Source organism: Phaethon lepturus, unplaced genomic scaffold (genome assembly GCF_000687285.1).
Source record: "Phaethon lepturus isolate BGI_N335 unplaced genomic scaffold, ASM68728v1 scaffold31154, whole genome shotgun sequence".
NCBI classification, from domain to species: domain Eukaryota; kingdom Metazoa; phylum Chordata; class Aves; order Phaethontiformes; family Phaethontidae; genus Phaethon; species Phaethon lepturus.
In genome coordinates this window covers 640-20,317 of record NW_010537537.1, presented here as the reverse complement: position 1 = coordinate 20,317, position 19,678 = coordinate 640, and the positions used below count along the sequence as shown (strand labels likewise).

General features: G+C 37.2%; 1 protein-coding gene across 2 annotated transcripts in view; it reads right to left on the bottom strand.

Annotated features, from left to right (window-relative positions):
* The window catches only part of SYNJ1 (synaptojanin 1), a 60,068-nt gene extending 40,709 nt beyond the window's left edge, over positions 1-19,359 (bottom strand). The window contains exons 1-8 of one of the 2 annotated variants that reach the window (XM_010286519.1): positions 19,224-19,359; positions 8,307-8,393; positions 7,637-7,904; positions 4,966-5,191; positions 3,622-3,705; positions 2,762-2,823; positions 2,074-2,170; positions 624-793 (exon numbers count right to left, since the gene is read on the bottom strand). In XM_010286519.1, the coding sequence (XP_010284821.1) occupies positions 624-793; positions 2,074-2,170; positions 2,762-2,823; positions 3,622-3,705; positions 4,966-5,191; positions 7,637-7,904; positions 8,307-8,393; positions 19,224-19,347 (1,118 nt within the window). In that variant the 5' untranslated portion in view covers positions 19,348-19,359. The remainder of the gene's footprint in view (positions 1-623; positions 794-2,073; positions 2,171-2,761; positions 2,824-3,621; positions 3,706-4,965; positions 5,192-7,636; positions 7,905-8,306; positions 8,394-19,223) is intronic. The other variant, XM_010286518.1, reaches the window with a different exon arrangement.
* Positions 19,360-19,678: the final 319 nt, after the last annotated feature.

Here is a 19,678-nt window from a genome sequence, read left to right as displayed (position 1 = left end):
CTAGGCCTGCTTCCCTTTTCCGGCTGAGACAAGCACAGCCTTTGCTCTAGGAAGAGGAGCGGGGAAACAGGGACAGAAGTACAAGTACAGCAGGACTGGGAAGTACAGAGCAGGCCAGAAAACATGCATCCCATTCATACTTTGTGGAGAACTGAACCTCTCAGACCCAGGTGCAAACAGATTTAGAAAAAGACTGCACTAAACATCAGCGTTTACAACAAACAGAAGATGGTATGCTCTATTGCTGAGGAAACTATGAACAACATTACACAGGAAGATGGAAAAATATTAATTCTCTAATCCCATGTGGGTGCACCCAAGAAAATGGACAATTGCCCATTTTCACCAAAATTATGAGGTCAAAGGCCTGAAATTAAGTCATGCCCCATCAATGTCTCAGCAATATTTTCCATTAAGATTTTTACAGCATATTCAGAACGAGACAAAATTTTACTGGAGTAAAATAAATTACTCTTATTTCAGTTGTTGAGCATGGTCTTGGATACAATAATATCACAATAGCAGAAGTAACTTTTTTTTCTCTTATCTTCTTGCTAAGGGGTGAAAAGCATCTCAGAACAATAATTTAATTTGAAGAAATTACAGAAGTTGTACACACAAACCTTTTAACTTCCTTTCCATCAAAATAAAAAAATCCACACTCTAAGAATTTCTGGACTTGAGGTTTAAGCACACTGTGTAGTTTTTCTGCCTTTCCACCTTTAACCATTTGATGATAGTCAAAGTTCACCATTTTGATATCAGCTGAATGTTCAGATGCTTTCAAATGGTTCTGACATTGTAAAAAGAGAAGAAAAAAGTATAAATATACCAATACCTGAACATATAGTAGTATAAGCTAAATAAGACTCTACAAATACTTGTTAAGCTGTAGCTATTTTGTTTATTACATGTTTTCTCTTAGGTAAAATGAAACCATTGTTATCACTATTGTTCAACAAATCACTCAGAACTGATTAATATTTTGTCTGTGTTTTTCCTTTTTCTTGTCACAATCAACGTCAGTTTTTTCCTTACTATACCAGGGGTCACCAAGACAGCCTACAGCCCCTTCTACTGTTAAAATGTTTCAATTTGTAAAGAGCTGTTTCAGTGCAAACCCCATTCACTAACAGTCACCATTTTAGACATACCTGCCAGCAACAGGGACTGAGTAAACACTCCATAAACTACTACTGAAAAAAACAGATAAATTATTTAGGTTGCTGTGGAGGGTGGCTTAAGCAAAACTTTCCCTAATATTTCCTGAAAAATCTTGAAGTGTTCACATAATCTTTGTTGGCAAAGCTATGACCTGCACTGGGAATAAATATGCATCTGGGAGCATGAATGTCTTCTACCAGGATAGCTGGATATAGAAGAGATACTACTGAATAGCCTAAGATAATCAACCATTATCATACAAAGGGAAAAGGGAAATAACAGATGGCTATTGACATGTTCTCTGGCTTCAGCCAGAACTTTTCAAATTGCCAGTATTTATGGACTACAATGTGACAGCTATTTTTAACCTAATTAGTGGGAATTCATTAAAATGGCTACTTATAGTTAACAACTTCTGAACAAACATTTCTATTTAATCATGAAGCGGCTTTTATGTTTAAACTGATAAATGAATTTGTGATTTTTAAAAAATATTAAGGAATATATCCAGGAATTCCAAGGGAAAGATTTTTAAAAGAAACATCACAGTATTAAATACCACAAAGTATCATTTATTTATTCACCAATTTTATAGTGGAAAAAAAAAATTAAATATGCCACTAATAAGCATGAAATATGAAAATAACTGAAATTCCCTCAACATTGCCTATGTTGCTGTTACAATTTTTCAGTAAAGTTACCAATCTGAACATAATCAAACACTAATTGTGTATCATTTCACCTTATGTATCTTAAGCACTGCTTTTATGATAAATACAATTTTAACCACAAGTGGTGGTTGCTCCAGAGCACAGAATAGCTGTTTCGTTTCTCAAAGGCTATATAAAAACTTCATCCCAAACAGGCAAATTCCAAGGACATGCACAGTGAGAGAACTGTCATACTCACCTGAAAAGCTTTGCTGAGCATGTGCTCCCCTTCTTTTGCCCCAAGTAAATTTACAATAATTTGCTTGCCATATAAATTTTTAAGAGTTTGGAAATGCCTGTTAATGGAAGAAAAATTCCACACTCATCTTCTGGCATGCAGAAAATTAACATGTACACCTGCAACACACAATAAGGTGCTGCAGAAATTTAATGCATAGTCTAATAACTGCCGCAAGCCTTTTATTATGTCATGTCCAAACAAATCAATATAACACAATAATAGCATACCACCATTGACTGCTATTTAATTAGGATAATAGCACCAATTTAACAACATACATTTAGTTAAAACCTAAGGCTGTGAAGCTCAAGTGTCACGGCAGGAATAAAATCAAAATATAAATTTTACTTTTATGCAGCAGCTGACATATATAGATTATTCAATGTAAAAATGCTGTAATTTTTGTTTTCAAATTAACAAACTATTTCACTATTTTAGATTTTCTTCAAACTTTTCAACCAAGCACTTAAAGGCACAAGCAATCCTGTAGAAGCTTGAAAAAGCTGCCCAGGCAGTTCGCTGCTTTGCTGAATCATATATTTGCATAGACAAAGCCTCCCATTTGGAATAACATATCCAATCTCTCTGGTGCATCACTTATCAGAGGTTTGTAGCGCATTAACAGCAACTTAAGACATTCTTTCACCTGTCAAAAGCTGGTGCATTCGCCTCAAAACCCCTTGACATTCTGACACGATGGGATCCCACCTATGACAGGAATATTACATTAAATTATTTGTCTTTACTTATTTAATTAATCATTCTTCAAAGACCTCTTTTGATCCTAAATATAGCCTAAAAATTCATTTTACTTTCTAAATGAAATCTCCTAAATTTATTCTGCTTGCTATGGTGTGCATTCTTTTTACAGGCTTTTCTGAAATTCCTCTTCTTTTTTTCTAAAAAAACACTTTTTTGTTAAATATACTTAGTCACATGACCTAATTACTTCTTGTTTTGAGTAAAAGGCATGTAAATGTTTCAGCAGTTCTATGTCAAAATGCTTAACGTGTTTAGTTCGAAGAACCTAGAGTCACTGTGAGGCATGAACTATTTTTAATCTTCCCTGTAAAAACTGTACCACAGTAGTGGCTGCTGATACAATCCCTCTTTAAAGAAAACTGTGATGAAATTATATTACAGTAACTCTTGACTCATATTGACTTCTTGAAAAGACTTATCCTCAAAAATAATTCAGGATAAAACAGTCTCTTTAGGTCCCCTTAGCTAACCTATTTTAAAATAGCAATTTAAATTAAAACAGAAGAACTCAGAACTTCAAACAGAAATCATATAAAAAACAATGGACATTCAAATCTTGTGCAAAACAGCATTCAGAGACATAAGAGTAGCAGGCTTAGTGAATTAAATAAACAATAGCACCAACTTGCTCCCAAAGATTATCCTCATAACTCAACTGTGCAGAAAAGCCTAAATGCTACTGTAAGATGTTTAAAAAGACATGAATAAGAATTATCTGCGTAATTAAATTTATCTCCTGCTTACCTGCAGGCCTGGCTGTTCCCAAAATAATGGAACAGATCCTCGAATCTGTATGAATGATGACACAGAGTCATCTAAAAAAATCACCTGTTAAGAAAAACAAGCATAGTATTAGTAGGTATTACAGAGTAAAAGGTTTTAGGTTCTTAGCCTTGGCTAAATATAGAGTAAATAAAATATACTTATACATCACATACTCCACACTACAAGCTAAAATATTAATTGTGTTCCCTAGACTTTTCTCTCTATCCCCTCTGAACAATTCATAAAAGAAATTCCGGCACTCTCGTGCTTCTTTGCAGAATCATGATTCACAACGACTAAGAAAATACAGCAAGCTTTTATTATCTGGGCCTGACTTCTGTGCTAAGAGTAACTTGTTTTAAAAAACTTGGTAAGACCTTCCTGTAGGAACAGTTAAAGTGGATACAAATGCACAGAAAATAACAATGCAGCCTACTCAGAACACCTGCACAGATTTTGTACATCAGAATCCAAAATACAATGGTCTATTAAATATACAGAAAAGGAAACCTGAAGTGAAATGCCACAGTCATCTAGTGACATTAGCCTGCCAGGAAACTTGGACAGAGAAACTGTAACAAGAGCGTTCTGACTAAACTCCTGAAATTGGATGTGTACAAGCAGAGCCCTTCCTGGATAAAATCCTACTGAAGTTACCTAGGCTTTGCAAAGAGTCCGTGAATCAACCATCTTTGGTATCTTTAGTAGGTATCTTTACCTACTCACATGAATACAGCTGCAGGGACGACATCTTGGTAACTAGGTTATCATAACAAGTGAGCAAAGAAAGGCCAGCAAGAATGATTTAATAGTTTCTTGTATTTCTGTATAACAAGGGCAAAGATATGCAATAAAACGCAGTGGAATTATAGTGGCTTTAAAAACTACCTTTCAGAGGAGCTGTGTTAAGTAACCATAGGAATGCTCTTACCTTTCCTGAACCACAAAGGTACCATGTATTTACCAAAAATCTCTTTTGCTTGTTTCTAAAGTCTTTTACTTTACTATTAGGTGAGGCCAAAAGAAGTACACACTCACCTACAGCTCAGGAGGCTAACAGGAAGTATAGCCACCTGCAACAGTTCAGCTGATGGATAACAGCTTCTTAAGCTATTGAAACACATGCCCTTACCCTAAGCTACACTAAAAACAAGATCATCAAATTATGTAACCTACTTAGATTCCTTATTTAGCAGCAAAGAAACTATTCCAATATCTGTTGCTTACAGACTTCACTTGTGATCTGTTGATTTAGGGCAAAAAACTATCCACACACATGCTTGAGTTCATCAGCCAAGCAACGTGTGCTGTAGCGTAACATACCTGCTCTGTTTCAACAAAGTTAGCAACATGACCATCATCGTTTGTTCCCCGGACATTAAATCTGGTGCCAGCCCGTTCACAGCTTAGTCGTGAAATGAGACAAGCCTTTGCCTGCTTGTGAGCCGCATAAATTGTCCTTATCTCCACTCCTCCACACATGAGACGTAACAACCAGTCATCACAGTTCACACCATAGTGCTTCAAATGTAAATGCAGTGACTGGTTCCTATCGGGGGGAAAAAAAAAAATAAATAACTGGAAGGAAATAAAATACAGCTCAAATTGTTAATCCAGCTACTAACTTCTTATATTTTACGCCCACTTCTACAAATAAGAAAAGGAAAATATGCATGTTATAGGATTATAATATAATTCCTATTTAAACGTACCTGAAATAGTAAAGTTTACAAGAGAACAGCTTAAACATTTGCAGAATAAAAATATGGGGTGAAGCCATGAATTTTAATGACCTTAAAAAATAATCCTTATAGCCTCTGCTCTTCACCCAGCAAAAAACAACACTCCAAGCTTATTTATATTTCTCCACTCGGCCTTGCTTTGAGAAGCCAAAGATTACAGACTCTGGGAAAAGCAAGTCTGAATTCCAACTATAGGGTTATTTTTTTGTGATTGGTAAAGCACCATTCAATTCCACAATACCACAAAATTAAGCTAGAAGAAATTTGCCAACATACATTGATTATTTCTATTGTACATCACCATAATGCATCACTTGCCCAGACAAGCTTCCAGGTATACATTCATAGCCAACTGATCTTCAAATTTCTGTAAATATCAATTTCAGGGTTAAGTGTTGGTACCTATATACTGCATATACCGTCCTCTAATACCAATTACTGCTCAAAATGTCGATCTTTCATTTGGATATACCTGTGCACTAAATAGTACCAATCAACACTGTAGTAAGCAAATAAGGCTAAAGTTTGGGTTTTGGGAGGTTTTTTTGGTTTACCTCACTCTAGTGGGGCTTGGCTTTTGATCTTCTTTGGAAATATTCGCTTGTGTAAAAAGTAAGTAAAGTTTTCTGCACAACAAAGAAAAGTAAACTCTAGTAAGGTGGCTGGTTTTGTTACCACCCTGAAAATCCTACCATAATTGCAAATAACAAATTTGGCATAAAGGTTGCAGCCATTCACTTTAATTTTAGCCTTTTCATTCTAAACGTCCAGTTTAAAACAAAAACAAAAAAAAAATCTGCAACTTCTCAAACACCTCAGTTCAACCATTAATGAAGGTTCAAATCCTGTGAATCAGGTATGCATTCACTTTACAGAAAGGTATACAGATGCATTACAATAGGAGACTTGAGAAAGCAAACAGTATTCTTTCCCCGGGCAACCCAAGACTGAAACTTCTGAACAGAAAAAGCCCAAGAAACCTTACTCAAGTGCATAAGCAGAATACTTTCTGTTATTTACTTTTAGTGTTTACATTTCTAGATCTTGGAATTTGGGACGCTCCACCTACCTCCTGTGAGGACCGATTCTTACTGAAAAAAACAAGCCAGGTAACTTAAGTCTTACGACAGGGGTCAAAATCAGCCAACCTTATTTGGACAGAGTCTACGGGCATCATCATTTCTCAAGCCTTGAAATACTGACTTACCAACAGAAAGCCCAGCCTTTTCCCAGATGCAGAGAGGGACAAACAGCTAGGTTCCTCTAACTCCTATAAACCTACATCAAGGTAGGTGCGTTTCTGAAGACTAAAGCTTATTTTCTGTCTTGATGCACAGATTTTGTCTTATTTAGCAATCTGATCATATTCCTCTATCTGACCAAAATAGTGGCAAAGGGTAGAGTAGCACTGGCACACATGCCAGAGCTGGTTTGGTGTCTTGTATATCGGACAGAAGAGCAGGGAAGAGGTAGCTTTTCACCTGTTCTATCAGCATACTGCCAAGTCTTCAGGATTCTTCCAAGGTTCACGGACACATACACCATTTTTAGCAAAGGCTGAAAATATGGGAGCAGAATTTCTTACATGACAGTATGCATCACTGGCATTACTTAAGCAGCTTATTGGCAGAAACAGCAATATTCCTGTTACGAAGAATTCCCCATGTGAAAGCCTATACTTTATTCAAAAATATTCTGTAAAAAGATAGTGAATTCAGCAGCAAAGCAATGTGCACTGTAGCACAGCCTACCTGCTCTGTTTCAACAAAATCAGCAACATGACAATTGTCTGTGTAATAAAACTTTTCAAGCCCTTTCGTATGTTGGAAACCCACTTGGAAACTATATATAAACACCACACCATTTTAGCATCCAGAAAGTTCAAAAGATTAACATTTTTGTTAAAGCTCCATTACCATACTAATTTTAAAAAACTGACACACTTGATGAAGAATTAAGAGACATCAAAGCTGAAACACAACATCACAACAACTGCTCAGATCAGAGTACAAGCAGTGCAAATCTGTGTCTTCCAATTAAGAAACTCCAAGTGGCCACAGAAATGCTGTATCATTAATAATATACTTATGTACTTGGAGTTAAAATAATGCCATTCTATTTCATCAACATCTGTGAGACAAAGCTGTATGTTTAAGAGCTGATAAAGACAAGGATAAAAACTTGCCACAGATTAGTTTGTACAGGCAGGCATTATTCTATATAATGTCTGATAAAAAGCATTATGAACTCACCAGAAAAATCTATTGTCAGTGGTGTGCTCCTGCATGCTGCGGTGAGCATTGAGACTAAGATCTAGACTGACACCAGTTGCAGACCACGCAAAATAAAAGTTTCCCGAGTTCAAAACTTTGCGCACTTCTGAAATACGATCCTCATCTGTTGAATCAATCCGTAAGGATACAAATTCAGTGGAAGTAACTCGAAAAACTTCAGAGTCTTGAATCTTTCCCACAGACATGCATCCTGTTACTAGAACCAGATAATGTAATAATGTGTCTCCTGTAAAACAAGAAAAGGCACAGGTAACAGAATGAAATCTTAGTGGAGTGTGATACTGATGTATTTATATGTTTAAATGCACACAATCTGACCCCAGTTTGCCTGAAAAAAGTACAAAAAGAACTAACATCAAGAACTCATTCTCAAGTTCTACAGAAGAAAAAGAATTGCAAACAGGAAAAACTATGCTCTGTTATGCAAATAATAGGGATTGTGAAAACGGAAGTTATTTTTGTCCACTCCCTCATTTCTGGGAATGCTCCAAACTGGCAAGCTACACCACAAAAACTAAAAAGAAAAAAAGAGCACAGTTCCTGTTGTGAAGATCCTGTGCTGTGCAGTTTTAAAACAGCAATGCAATTTTCCCAAATTAAAAATTAAGGTTTTACATATTTTACTCACCAAGGTTTAATCGTAATACACCCAAGAGCCCATATGCATCCATTACTTTGGAGTAGGTATTCTTGATTGTGTCTTTTTCTGCTGAAGCTATGGAGAGAAAACGTAAGATTTTATGATGTAAAAGATCATACACTACAGCAGGGAGAATGAGTCCACTCTAACTGAAAATCCAAGAGATTAACAAAAGTAGTGCTTACGTGAAACATTTGGAGAGAAATCAAAATGTATGAGCATATGGTATTTTATAATGGAAAATGAGTATTTGATTTTATGACAAAGTATGATCATGTTATGTTTTTAGACAACAAAAAAAGGACTAGCAAAAACTCCAAGTAATATTAAAGGACAACGCTGGCATTTTTAACATCATCATCATCTCCTAATATAAAAAGCATCTAAAATGCAGGCAAATGAGTTCCATGAGAATGCTCTCTTGTAATTAGTTAAAATTAAAGTAGTGCTAAATGCTGCTTTTTTTAAATTTAAAAAAAAAATCTTTTTTATCCAAGAATATAACTGTGATGTGGCAGTGTTATTTCCAGATAAGTAAACAAGATTATCATAAGTGCACTTTAAATAGTTTTAGATATGTTCTAAGCAAATCCAAACTCTTGCAGGTCCACAAGATATTGGTATTTAAAATCCATGTCTTAGATTAGGAAAACAAAATTTTCATAGGTGTTTTTTGTTTGTTTGTTTGTTTTAATACTGTAGAAGAAATTAAAGTATATCTACCATTATTCACCTGGGAGTTAATGTTAATGTACACTTTAGAACTTTAATCAGCACTCGAAAAACCAGGCCCACAAGCTTGACTGCAGAGCCAGGTGACAGCAATGCTGCAGAGCAGAAACCAGATTCCACCTGTCCAGAGCTTTTGCTCATGACAGATTGCACCTGAAGTGCAAAGATCGACAATTCCAGATGTGCCCCTGAATCCACAGGGATCAAGATGTCTGGGTCACCAAGGAACAGCAACTTCTCCCTCCTCAGAAATTATCTGCTAATTAATTTTCACTTTGACGCTAAAAAAAGATCAGAACTTGACACAAAGAAAAGCATAAATAGAAACGCCTATTGCCCAGGCATTCTGCTGTGCTCTCTCTCACATTACATGTATTTTCTTTTTTCTTGCTGTTGTGAGACTTTCTAATGAGCATTTTTCTTAAAAGTGCCTGCCAGCACTGAAGGGCATTTCAGAACAATGGCTTTTCTGTCTTCTGTGGATTTATTCTCTTTTTCCATTGCGTAGAACGCCGGTTATATTTGCTAATACTTAATAAGCAAATGCCTAAAGTAAATTAAGTAGCATAGGCTTTGCAAATTCAGATCAACAAAAAAGGCCACCACTAATAAAGTGGCAGCATGTTGCAAAAACAAACAAACAAAAAAAACAGAAAGAAAAACTTACTGTGGCTAGTCTATTATTATTTTCTTAACAAGCACCAACCAAAAGCATTTCATGCCATGTTTTTCAGTTGCATTAGATCTAATACAGTGTGAATTCTGAGCAAAGCTCTTCCACAGTGAGCGTGTATTTTCATCTCACACTGCCTGCACTTCCCCCCCCCCTTTTTTTTAAGGCCAAAATTCACATGGGAAAATGGTAAACATTGCACACCTCAGAAGCTTGACTTCATCCATCTTGCCGTGGCTCATCCTCACCTACCCCCAGGTTTCAGCGACTGCCTCTGCAGAACCAAAGTCTAGGCACAAGGTACATTTAACATTTACATTAAGGTCCTACAGCAGGCAGCCAGGATGCAGAAAAGCTTACCTGCAACATGCTCCTACCACCCTCCCATAAGGCACATCATGTCTACTACAAGCTACAACTTTATAACTTAAATTCATACGGCAGATCCCCCTTCACTGAGGGCACCCATTTGAAGCTCTAGCCATCAGCATTTACAAAACCTGAAAGAATTATGAGATTCGGTGATGACTGATATTAGCCAATACAGAGGGATAAAAAATGATTATCATATAAACCTTCTTTTCCTTAAGAAACCAAGCTAAGAAGAAAGCAGTCACAAAAGTAGCCCTGATAGCAGAAAAGGCAGCAGCTCCACAGCACCGCACTGCTGCCTCTTCCCTTACCGCAGCAGGACCAACCCACGCTGCGCAGAGATGTTTTGGATGGCTGACTGCAGCAACACTCAGGCTGTTTTCGAGGTAATGCACAATAAGGGACTTCCCATAATCAGGAGTGCTACAACATTAAGGAAAGGCACTTCAGTTTTCCAAAAATGAAGGTGAAATCAGGAACAAGACACAGCTGTACCACACTCCTTTCCATTTTCTTCCATTTGACCTGTTGGGACACTGTGGGCCAGGGCACTGTGAGCCATGGGGGGCCCCACCAGGGAGTCAGGGCAGGCTGGGGGCAGCCCCAGCCCAGGACATCAGGCACCTGCGTGGGGATGGGCAGAGGCCAGGCCAGGATGTCAGTCTGCGGACAAGGGTCAGGCCTGGTGAGAGTAACCAGGGCCAGACACAGTCCCAGAATGGCCAGGCTGGCCATGGGGATGGGGACAGGCCAAGGCTAGGCTGGGACATCAGCCCGGCTCCGCAGGACTTATGTCCAGGCAGGGCAGGGCTGTGGAGAGCTGGAGACCAGCACTTTGCTGCAGCACTGACAGCCCTGAGGGGACTGAAATGGGGTCCTGGGCTGTGGGCAGGGTGGGAAAAGCCCCAGGGGGGTTGGCCAGGGACAGTCAGGGCTGGTGATGTCCTCAGGGCCCTGGCATGAACAAGCAGCAACGCTATGAAAACATGCAAATGGTTGTACAGCTGGTTTGGACCAAAAGTCCATTTAGCCTCCAAACATTTACAAGAATTTCCTGAACCAGCACCTCCACCAGCGCTAGCCACAAAGGACGCCTTTCATTTATGGGTGCTGAAAGAAAAAAACCAAACACCCAGGCCAAAGTGTAATCCATTACTCACTGCCACTGCGTATGGCATTTCCCATTTCTGAAGATACCAAAATTAAATCGGCAGGTTTTCATATCACTCCATACCAAACGACATAAGTGCTCTGGAACCATCCAGATTCTCCCCATAAGTATCCTATTTAACTTGTCCTTCTTCACCAAAGCAGTAGGCTTCATGAAGATTTATGCTCTCTCACTTCCTTCAGCATACAAAGTCATCAAGATACGCAAGAGCCACTAAAGTTACAAAAATACACAGCTAAGAGCTCATCACTGTAACATCTTATATTCAGCGTATGCAAAGCCAACTTCCATTTTCCTCTACGAATAGCTGATATTACCAACTGGGTGAACTGCAGCTTAGAAGTTAAACTGCAGGAAGGCTAAGGTAATACTGACAGAAGGAGAGAGCATTTCCAAGAGCATTTCCTCATTTCCTCTGTAACATTCTTAATGAATGAGAACATCTTTTCCCAGAATGGTAGGTTGGCCTGCAGCCACGAGAGCCCTTTTGACTTTGATTTATGAGCTCCACATTTTGAAAAAAAAATGCAGCTAATATAAATATGTACTCAGAAAAACATAAAGTCCTACAAACTAATGAACCTACTTCTACTTGAGAAATTGACTTTTCTATTTATTCATCTTTAAATAGCTGGAAGTAAACAGACACAATTAAGGGTGTCTGAAAAAAATATAACACGTTGTCACCCACTAAGAAGAACGAATTGAGACATGCAACTTCTAAAGACAAAAATTACCAGCTGGAATGACAACTTTCATACATAACACTGGACTTAACAGATTTTAAATTCTACTGTAGAGGAGCACTAAACAGTAGACAATGCAAGCATACATATGTCTGTGTATAAAGATGGACACAACACGTTACTTTGTGTCAGTTCAGATGTTAAGCAGAAAGATAATTAAAAGCAGCTTCTGCTTAACCCACTGAATTAGTTAGATTCACGTTGATTAATTTCTAAAACAGAAATAATGACTTGCTATTTAGCAGTACGAAAAAAACCCCAAACATCACAACACTTCTAATGTGGTTTTCAGGTCAAGTTGTAATGCATTCTTGTAGAAAGCCAGCAAGCCTCATTTGTGTGTCAAGTGAAAAAGAATAAAATAATTTCAAGTCAATCTTTATTAAAAATTAATAGGTCATATTATTTTTATATGCTAACATCTCATTTGCTCCAAGTTTAATCACAAGTGTGCATCTGTAATAATCACACCTTATCAATCATTGACTCATTTAAGAAAGGTGACTGATTAGATTATTTTAAAGGGATTATGTCAGCCCTCTTAACCATTATGCAGATGGAACCCCATTAAAAATCCTGTCTTCAGGACAACTTTGTTCAACAGGTATTCTGCTCAATTCCAGATTAGAAATTAGTTTTGCAACGTTAACAACTATAAAGCTAAGATCACGTTAAAAGTTAGCATTTAGGTTTTCTACAGTTATATGCTCTTCTTGGTGGGTTCACAAGGGGCCATAATGACACATTATAAGCTAGAACATGGGACACTGAGCTGGGAACAAAGACACACTCCTGAAATTATGTGCAGTTCCTTCAGAAACAAGATATTCTCATTTAAGTTAGACAAGTAAAAGCTCATGCTACTGTCACTTTAAAAAGATTAAAAACTGAAAAAATTATGAACTATGCTTACAGAGTTTGGTTTTGAGCTTTTAAGATTGAGGTTTTCAAGCTTTTTGTCAGATTAGGACAGTTAAACTTCCAGTATTTAAATTAAAGCTAACACTGTAATATTACCACATAGGTGACATTAAAATCAGAGTGGAGTCACCACTCTGATTTTATTCATTATTTATTTCATTTCTAAATCAACCACCTGAAGGACGATTTTATTACTTTTGATACTTTGCTGACATGAAAAGATGCACAGAAAACTGGGTGACAGCTGATATTTAAATCTGCCATAATTCATATGATATTTGCTTTGAATTAATAGGACGATTTTTTTCCCCACTCTGTTTGCTAGCTCAAATTATGAAGCACCATCATTCACTTCACAAAGACATTCATATATTCCCATAATCACACCTATCTGAAGACTATGGGGAAGAAACGTCAAATAACAAATGACCTCTACCCAGCAATGAAAAAAACCCCAGACATCTCTAGACATTAGCAATTATATTTAAATACTAAATAACAGAAAAAAACCCACTGTTTGGAACAACAACAAAAAAATAATTGTAACAAATGAGCAAATAAAAGGCTTGGTTGCTTTAACATTGTTTTGCAATACTATACAAATTTACTTCACAAAATATATCGTTTCAACTAACACCACTGACAAAGGGGAAAAAAAAACAAACTGAGAAATAAAAGTATGAAAACAAAGCTGACCTACGTAACAGCCTACAAGCACTTCCTTTCCATCAGATTTGGGCTTTCTGACCCAGTTACATGTTCTCCATTGAAAACAAAACTTTACAGCACCAATAACCTACAGAGATTTTCTCCTAATACTGAATGCTTTAATTAAAATATTTTACATGAACACCAACTGGTTTTGCCTCTACAAGTCAATTCATAAAATTACAAAATTTTCAATTTAAGTACATGCTACCATGCAAAAATGCTGCAAAATTATCTGAAATGTAGAAATGCTAATTAGTTTTTCTAAATTATGTCTGAGTAACTCCAGAAGTATGCAAACTAGGCTTCTTAATAGACATTTAATTAGCAAGAGCTATCATTAACTGGATGTCCAGTAGAGCAAAACCAAGACTTTTACTAACACGTGTGCTACCACAAAAATGAATACTTACTGAATTGAAAAGGGAACATTCATAAAGAGAATTACTTGTTGCCAGTGAAATCCCTTGTTAAAATCATGCAAAGGGCTGTGGTACACATACAGAAGAGTCTTTACTATTGCTGTAAACTTGTCTACCTTAAGAAGCAAAAAGCCTTCAGACTCTGTTGTAAGTAACTTTTTTAATATTTCCAGAACTGTGGACCAAATTCTTGCAGATCCTTTATGTCATTCAAAGAGGTCATAGCCCTCCCTGGCAAGAGTTACTGCCTCCACCAACCTCCTGGGAAGATTCTTAACCGTACTTCTTGTACTTTTCAGAGTGTGCTAGGCTAGCATACATGGTCTTTGTTAAACCATGTGATTTTGTTGGAAACGCCTGGAAAGCAATGAGTGGAGCATCTTCCCAGTAGATTTGAAAGGACAGTGAATTCTGGCAGAAGCCTAGGAAAAGCACCTGATGACAGGAAGACAGGTTACAGCCTCCTCTGCCAGCACAGCTGCCCATGGCATCCACCGTAGCTCTTGCTTCCCTGCAGCTTCTTAAACGTTTTAAGATACTGTTTAATGGGAAGACATAGTCTAGAAGATGACACTTAGTCAAAACAGTAATAAAGACAGGAAGGTAAAATTGCTGTTTGCCTTTGCGTCCTAGTCCCTTCACACTGGTCCCTTCAAATTGGTTTCAGATGAATATAATATTACATCAAAACACATTCAGAAATTGTTTCTACCACAGCCTGTATTTGACCTTTCCTCTCTAGCAAATAGGATAAATTACTCTTGAAGAATTTTAATTCTTATTATTATTGTACCTTTATATATAAGACAGGAAAATATTTATATTAATCTTATTTTCATAGAATCATAGAATTGTTAAGGCTGGAAAGGGCCTCTAAGATCATCAAGTCCAACTGTGAACCCACCACCACCATGCCCACCAAACCACGTCCTGAAGTGCCACATCTACAATTTTTAAATATTCTTCTTCCCTAGTTAAGGGGATGTGGTTCCACTCAAAACTCTGTATAATCACTGTTGGTGGGGTGGGGAGAATCACAGAGCAGCAGTTTATTACTGGTGGCAGCAAACACCAAAGGAAAAAAAAACCTCTGGTTGTGAGCATACAGAATGTCCTTAATAATTATGTACATATAGCAGGTGTTCATCAAACATATCTGCCAGTATGTTTCTCTTCTGGGTGTCTAAGTTTCCTCAAGCACCATATCAATTTAAAATCTCTTGCAACATTATTATATCACATCTGCTACTGTGGATAGATAATAGCATATCTGCTTTCCCCACCCCCATCCCCCACCAAGAATGCAGTGTGGAAGAATTTTCTTTTTAAAAAGAAGTGCAAAGTGAATGGGTGACAGAGTAGCATTCTCTCACATGACTATGAATACCAGGATGCCTGCTGCACACAGGTTATTACAGCTCTTACTTTAGCTAGCTCTACAGAAATCTCAGGGTGGGCACAGTGCCTCTTCCTGTTCACACCTGCTCTTTTCTCAGCTTTACCACAAGATTGAAGTCAAAGGATGGGCACAAAGCTCTTGCTCTCTCCACACAGGGCTCAATATTTTCCCAGACGACAGAACGTTCTTTTTTACTCATTGCAGGCGACAGGAGTAAAGACAGCTTCCCACTCATTTCATTATGACTCACCAGAGAGGAACACGGAGAGAGAACACCCTCCTGCTCAGTCAATAGAATCTTTACAGGTAAGGTATCTCATTAAAGAGTCCTGTTTTAAAGAATAAATGGTCTATTTTATATGTCAAATAAGAAAAAACAGATTATTACATTCTCCCACTAAATTCTAAACAAATCAGCAGTGAAGCTGATGACATTTAAAACTAAGTGCTCTTACACTGCCTTGAGAAGCAAGTTGGTAGGATCCCCTCAGACTTCAGTATCTTGGGCTAACCCAATACTCGGAGTGAGTCAATAAAAGAGTTATTAAATATATAAAGGCAAGCAAAGTATTTCTCAGATGTTTTGGTCACAGTAACATTAGCTAATCCATGCTACAAGCAATACACAGAACGCTTCCAGCACAAGCGTGGCTTGGGCTGCTTCCACATTAAGACTGAATGATTATGCAACAACTGTCAACTATCCCTTCAACCCTCTTCCTTTCTTCCATCTTATTTTGTTGACTCGAATAACAGATTCAGGCACATGCAACACGCACTAAAAATCACACAACATATGAGTTGTGCAGCATTTCATACAGAGGCCTAACAAAACCCTCTGAATATCTTGCAATGCTTCACTGAGTGTAAAGGGGATGAAGATTAATACCATTATCCTTCCCTCAAATGACAGATGTACTTCCTTTAAGATGAAATTTAAAAGATCAGTAAGCTTTCATTCCTTTCTCTTAGCCCATTTCAAATTCAAGTTTCTATATATGGATAACCCAGAAGATGCGGTTCACTGAGGCGCTCAGAACAGAACCACAGGAATCACTTTTAATGGCAAAGTGTATTTCACTAGGTTGTGCCTATATTACACATTCCACATACAGGTAAGAACTACGATGGGGTATAAGGCTGAACACATTATTTTAACTTCAGTATTTATTAAAATATTTTGAAAAATCTCTAACAGTTTGAGATCAGTACTGTCAGTTTTTGGAGAGCTTAAAAAGCATTAGCACCATCAGCAAAAAAAGAGATGAGTTTTTAACAGTTTAAAGTGATGCTGTTCTGGATTTAAATTGATATATACTTGATCTGACTGTTTTTTCTATCTATTCACACTGATTTTATGAATATCTGGGGAATCTTCCTCAAGGGCCAGTCTTTCATTAACTTTAGCTTTTAGATTTGTACCAATATCCAGAAGTTTATAAAGCTACAGACTAGAATCTTCTGTTTTCTGTGGCATGACTAGATAGAGAAGTAGTACTTTACAAATCTTCCCCAAGCACTAATAACTGTAGTTCTTTATCTATTAAAAAGAATAGATACCAGAAGCAAACAGCAATCAGAAAAAGGGAAAAAAAGTCCTGAGCTAGTGCTTTTTCTGTTGTCAGTTCAAGGGTATGATTGTGATCTTTCAACTATTAACAACACAACCATGTTTCAGTACTTAAAGAGTTTAGGTGCAAAAAGGGAATTAAAGTAAAATGCCACAGCTAAATATGGATTGGGAAAATATGCCCATTTACCAGATAGAAAAAGAGTAAGCAGTTTACTGGTCAAGGTTACTGAAAACAATATTCAGAGCAACCACTTCTAGCGAAGTATGAATGTTTGCTATGTTGTAGCCTACCAATTAGAATACCAAGGACAAACTTTCCAGATTATTAACACGGTATTACTAAGTACTAAGAACCCAAGAGGAGAGCAGCTTTCAAACTTCCTTCAGGTTCCAATTCCTCTGTGTGGTAACAATGTGAGGCATAGAAGAGGGCAGGAACTTCGGTATGTTTTTTGCATTTCTAGAGAAGAACATTTATCCAGGTGCCTGCAGTGTATCACAGTACAAGAAGCTACTAACCATACTTTTTTGAGCATAACTTTCAGGAATAAATTATTTTTAATACATTGCTCCTTAAGTAGCTTAAGCTAATATTCAGTAATTACTAAATACATCCTAAAATAAAGTTTTGTACAAATATTCACAGCATTTTTCCCCATTTTAGGATTTCACTAAACCGCTTCACTAGCTTTATGACTGGACATTTATTCCCAGCCCAACCCACACTACACAATGCCTTTCAAATACTGCTGGCAAGGACAATGAGATTACTTAAATACATAGTAAGAAGAGACTGTATCAGAAAAAATACAATTCTCAAAAACAGGAGAAAAATCAGTCATTGCTTTGCACCTGGATCATCATACAATTGCAGCTATGTCAATCATGCTGGCATATCCATTGCTAAGCCTCTAACAGTTAATGGCAGCTTGTTCTAATCGCACATTGAAGATGCAGATTAAGCTGTATGTTAGAGAGCACTTGTTCACACAGCCTGTCTAGTACAGATGACTCCATGGCGCAACATCTAAGCACCTTACACAGGGACTGTCAGGTGCCTCAGAAAGAGACCATGCCACTGCCAAGGAGTACACTCACGTATTGGAGAGCCAACTGCAAATACTGGAGAAATGTATCTCAAGTTGACTCTTCTTTGGAAATCACATTTCTAACTCTGCGTCTTGTTAGAGAACACACTCCCCACTCAGCCTACTCCACAGTCTCAAAGACAGAGCATCCTCCTGAAAGGTAGGTTTTTGAGTCCACTCGGACTTCAGGCAGTGAATCAAATCTCCTATTTTCTGATCAGGTGCTCAGAACAGCTAGGCTAGAAAACCACAAATAGGCATCAGAATGAATTAATGAAGAAGTTATTGACCAAAAAACCATACTTCCACAGCATGAAAGCTTTCTATAAGAGAGTCAAAAACAAGCTTAGAAACCCTGTGCAACCAGGTGCTCAGACTTTCTGAGGAATACAAACCAAACTACATTTTAAAACTTTATCTATTGCTTTCATGGATCTCTTCTGCACTTCTCATTTTAGCGTCCTCCTTCAACTATGACTTAAAAATGGGGAGAGGGGGCCAAAAGAATTTAAGGGAAACATTTAATGCATTTATCACTGAAAACATGTAAAAATAACTTTGCAATGCAAGACACCTTGCTCCAGATATCACTCATTTTATTACAAGACAAATCAATACAGAGTCTCAAGATCGGTTAAAAATACAGGGACAAAATGAAGCTAAAAATCAAAAAGCGATCAAAAAGCAGGATACAAAATAAGATAAAAAACAAATTAAGATGACATACCATTTAACAATATAGAAATTTTTATTATGAAATACAACGCAGAGAATTAGATTTTCAATGAGTTATCATATATTTAAAAGAAGAAGGTTGTTCAGAACCAAAGAAAGAAGCAGATGTTGTTGGAAGCTATTAGAAGAAAATTTAGTATACGTGAAAATATACATGAATGATGAAATGTAATTAAATGTGTAAAATTCCCTCTCAAAAGATGAAGATATGAAAATGTCTTTTTTTTCTCATTTAAATCAGAAGCTCTGCATTAGCAAATAAGAAAACAGAATAGTTGCTTCTTTATATTCCATAAAAAACCAGCTTACACGATGTCACATCTGCCAACTTTCTACATTGTAGTTATCAAAACGTATTGACTTACAGAGGACAGCCACAGCTCCGGATTCAAACATGAGACATTCTTCTCTATTTCTGGTTTCCACTATCACACTGAATGGAAGCGGATCCAGCTTGTGATAGACACGATATCCTTTACTGAAAGCCATTTTGCCTTTATCGGAGGCAGTCCTGTCCAACACAAGATGATGTTAGTGAAACCTTCTTGTGCTTCCAGATACCTTCTGCAAAGCCGGTCTGACTTGCATCCTTTCCTAGGGATTTTACATGTTTAACAAACAAAAAAAGACCTGCTTGCTCTTTCTACCTCATGAGACTTTATTTCATCTCATGTTCCAAAACAAATATAGGGACTATCTAAAGACAACATAACAGCATTTCAAAAACAAAACTACCCACCGAACCATCTTTCAAAATAAAGGATTTATTTAAAAGCTTCTCAGAGACAAAGCAAACTTCTTTCACAATACTTAATAAGTA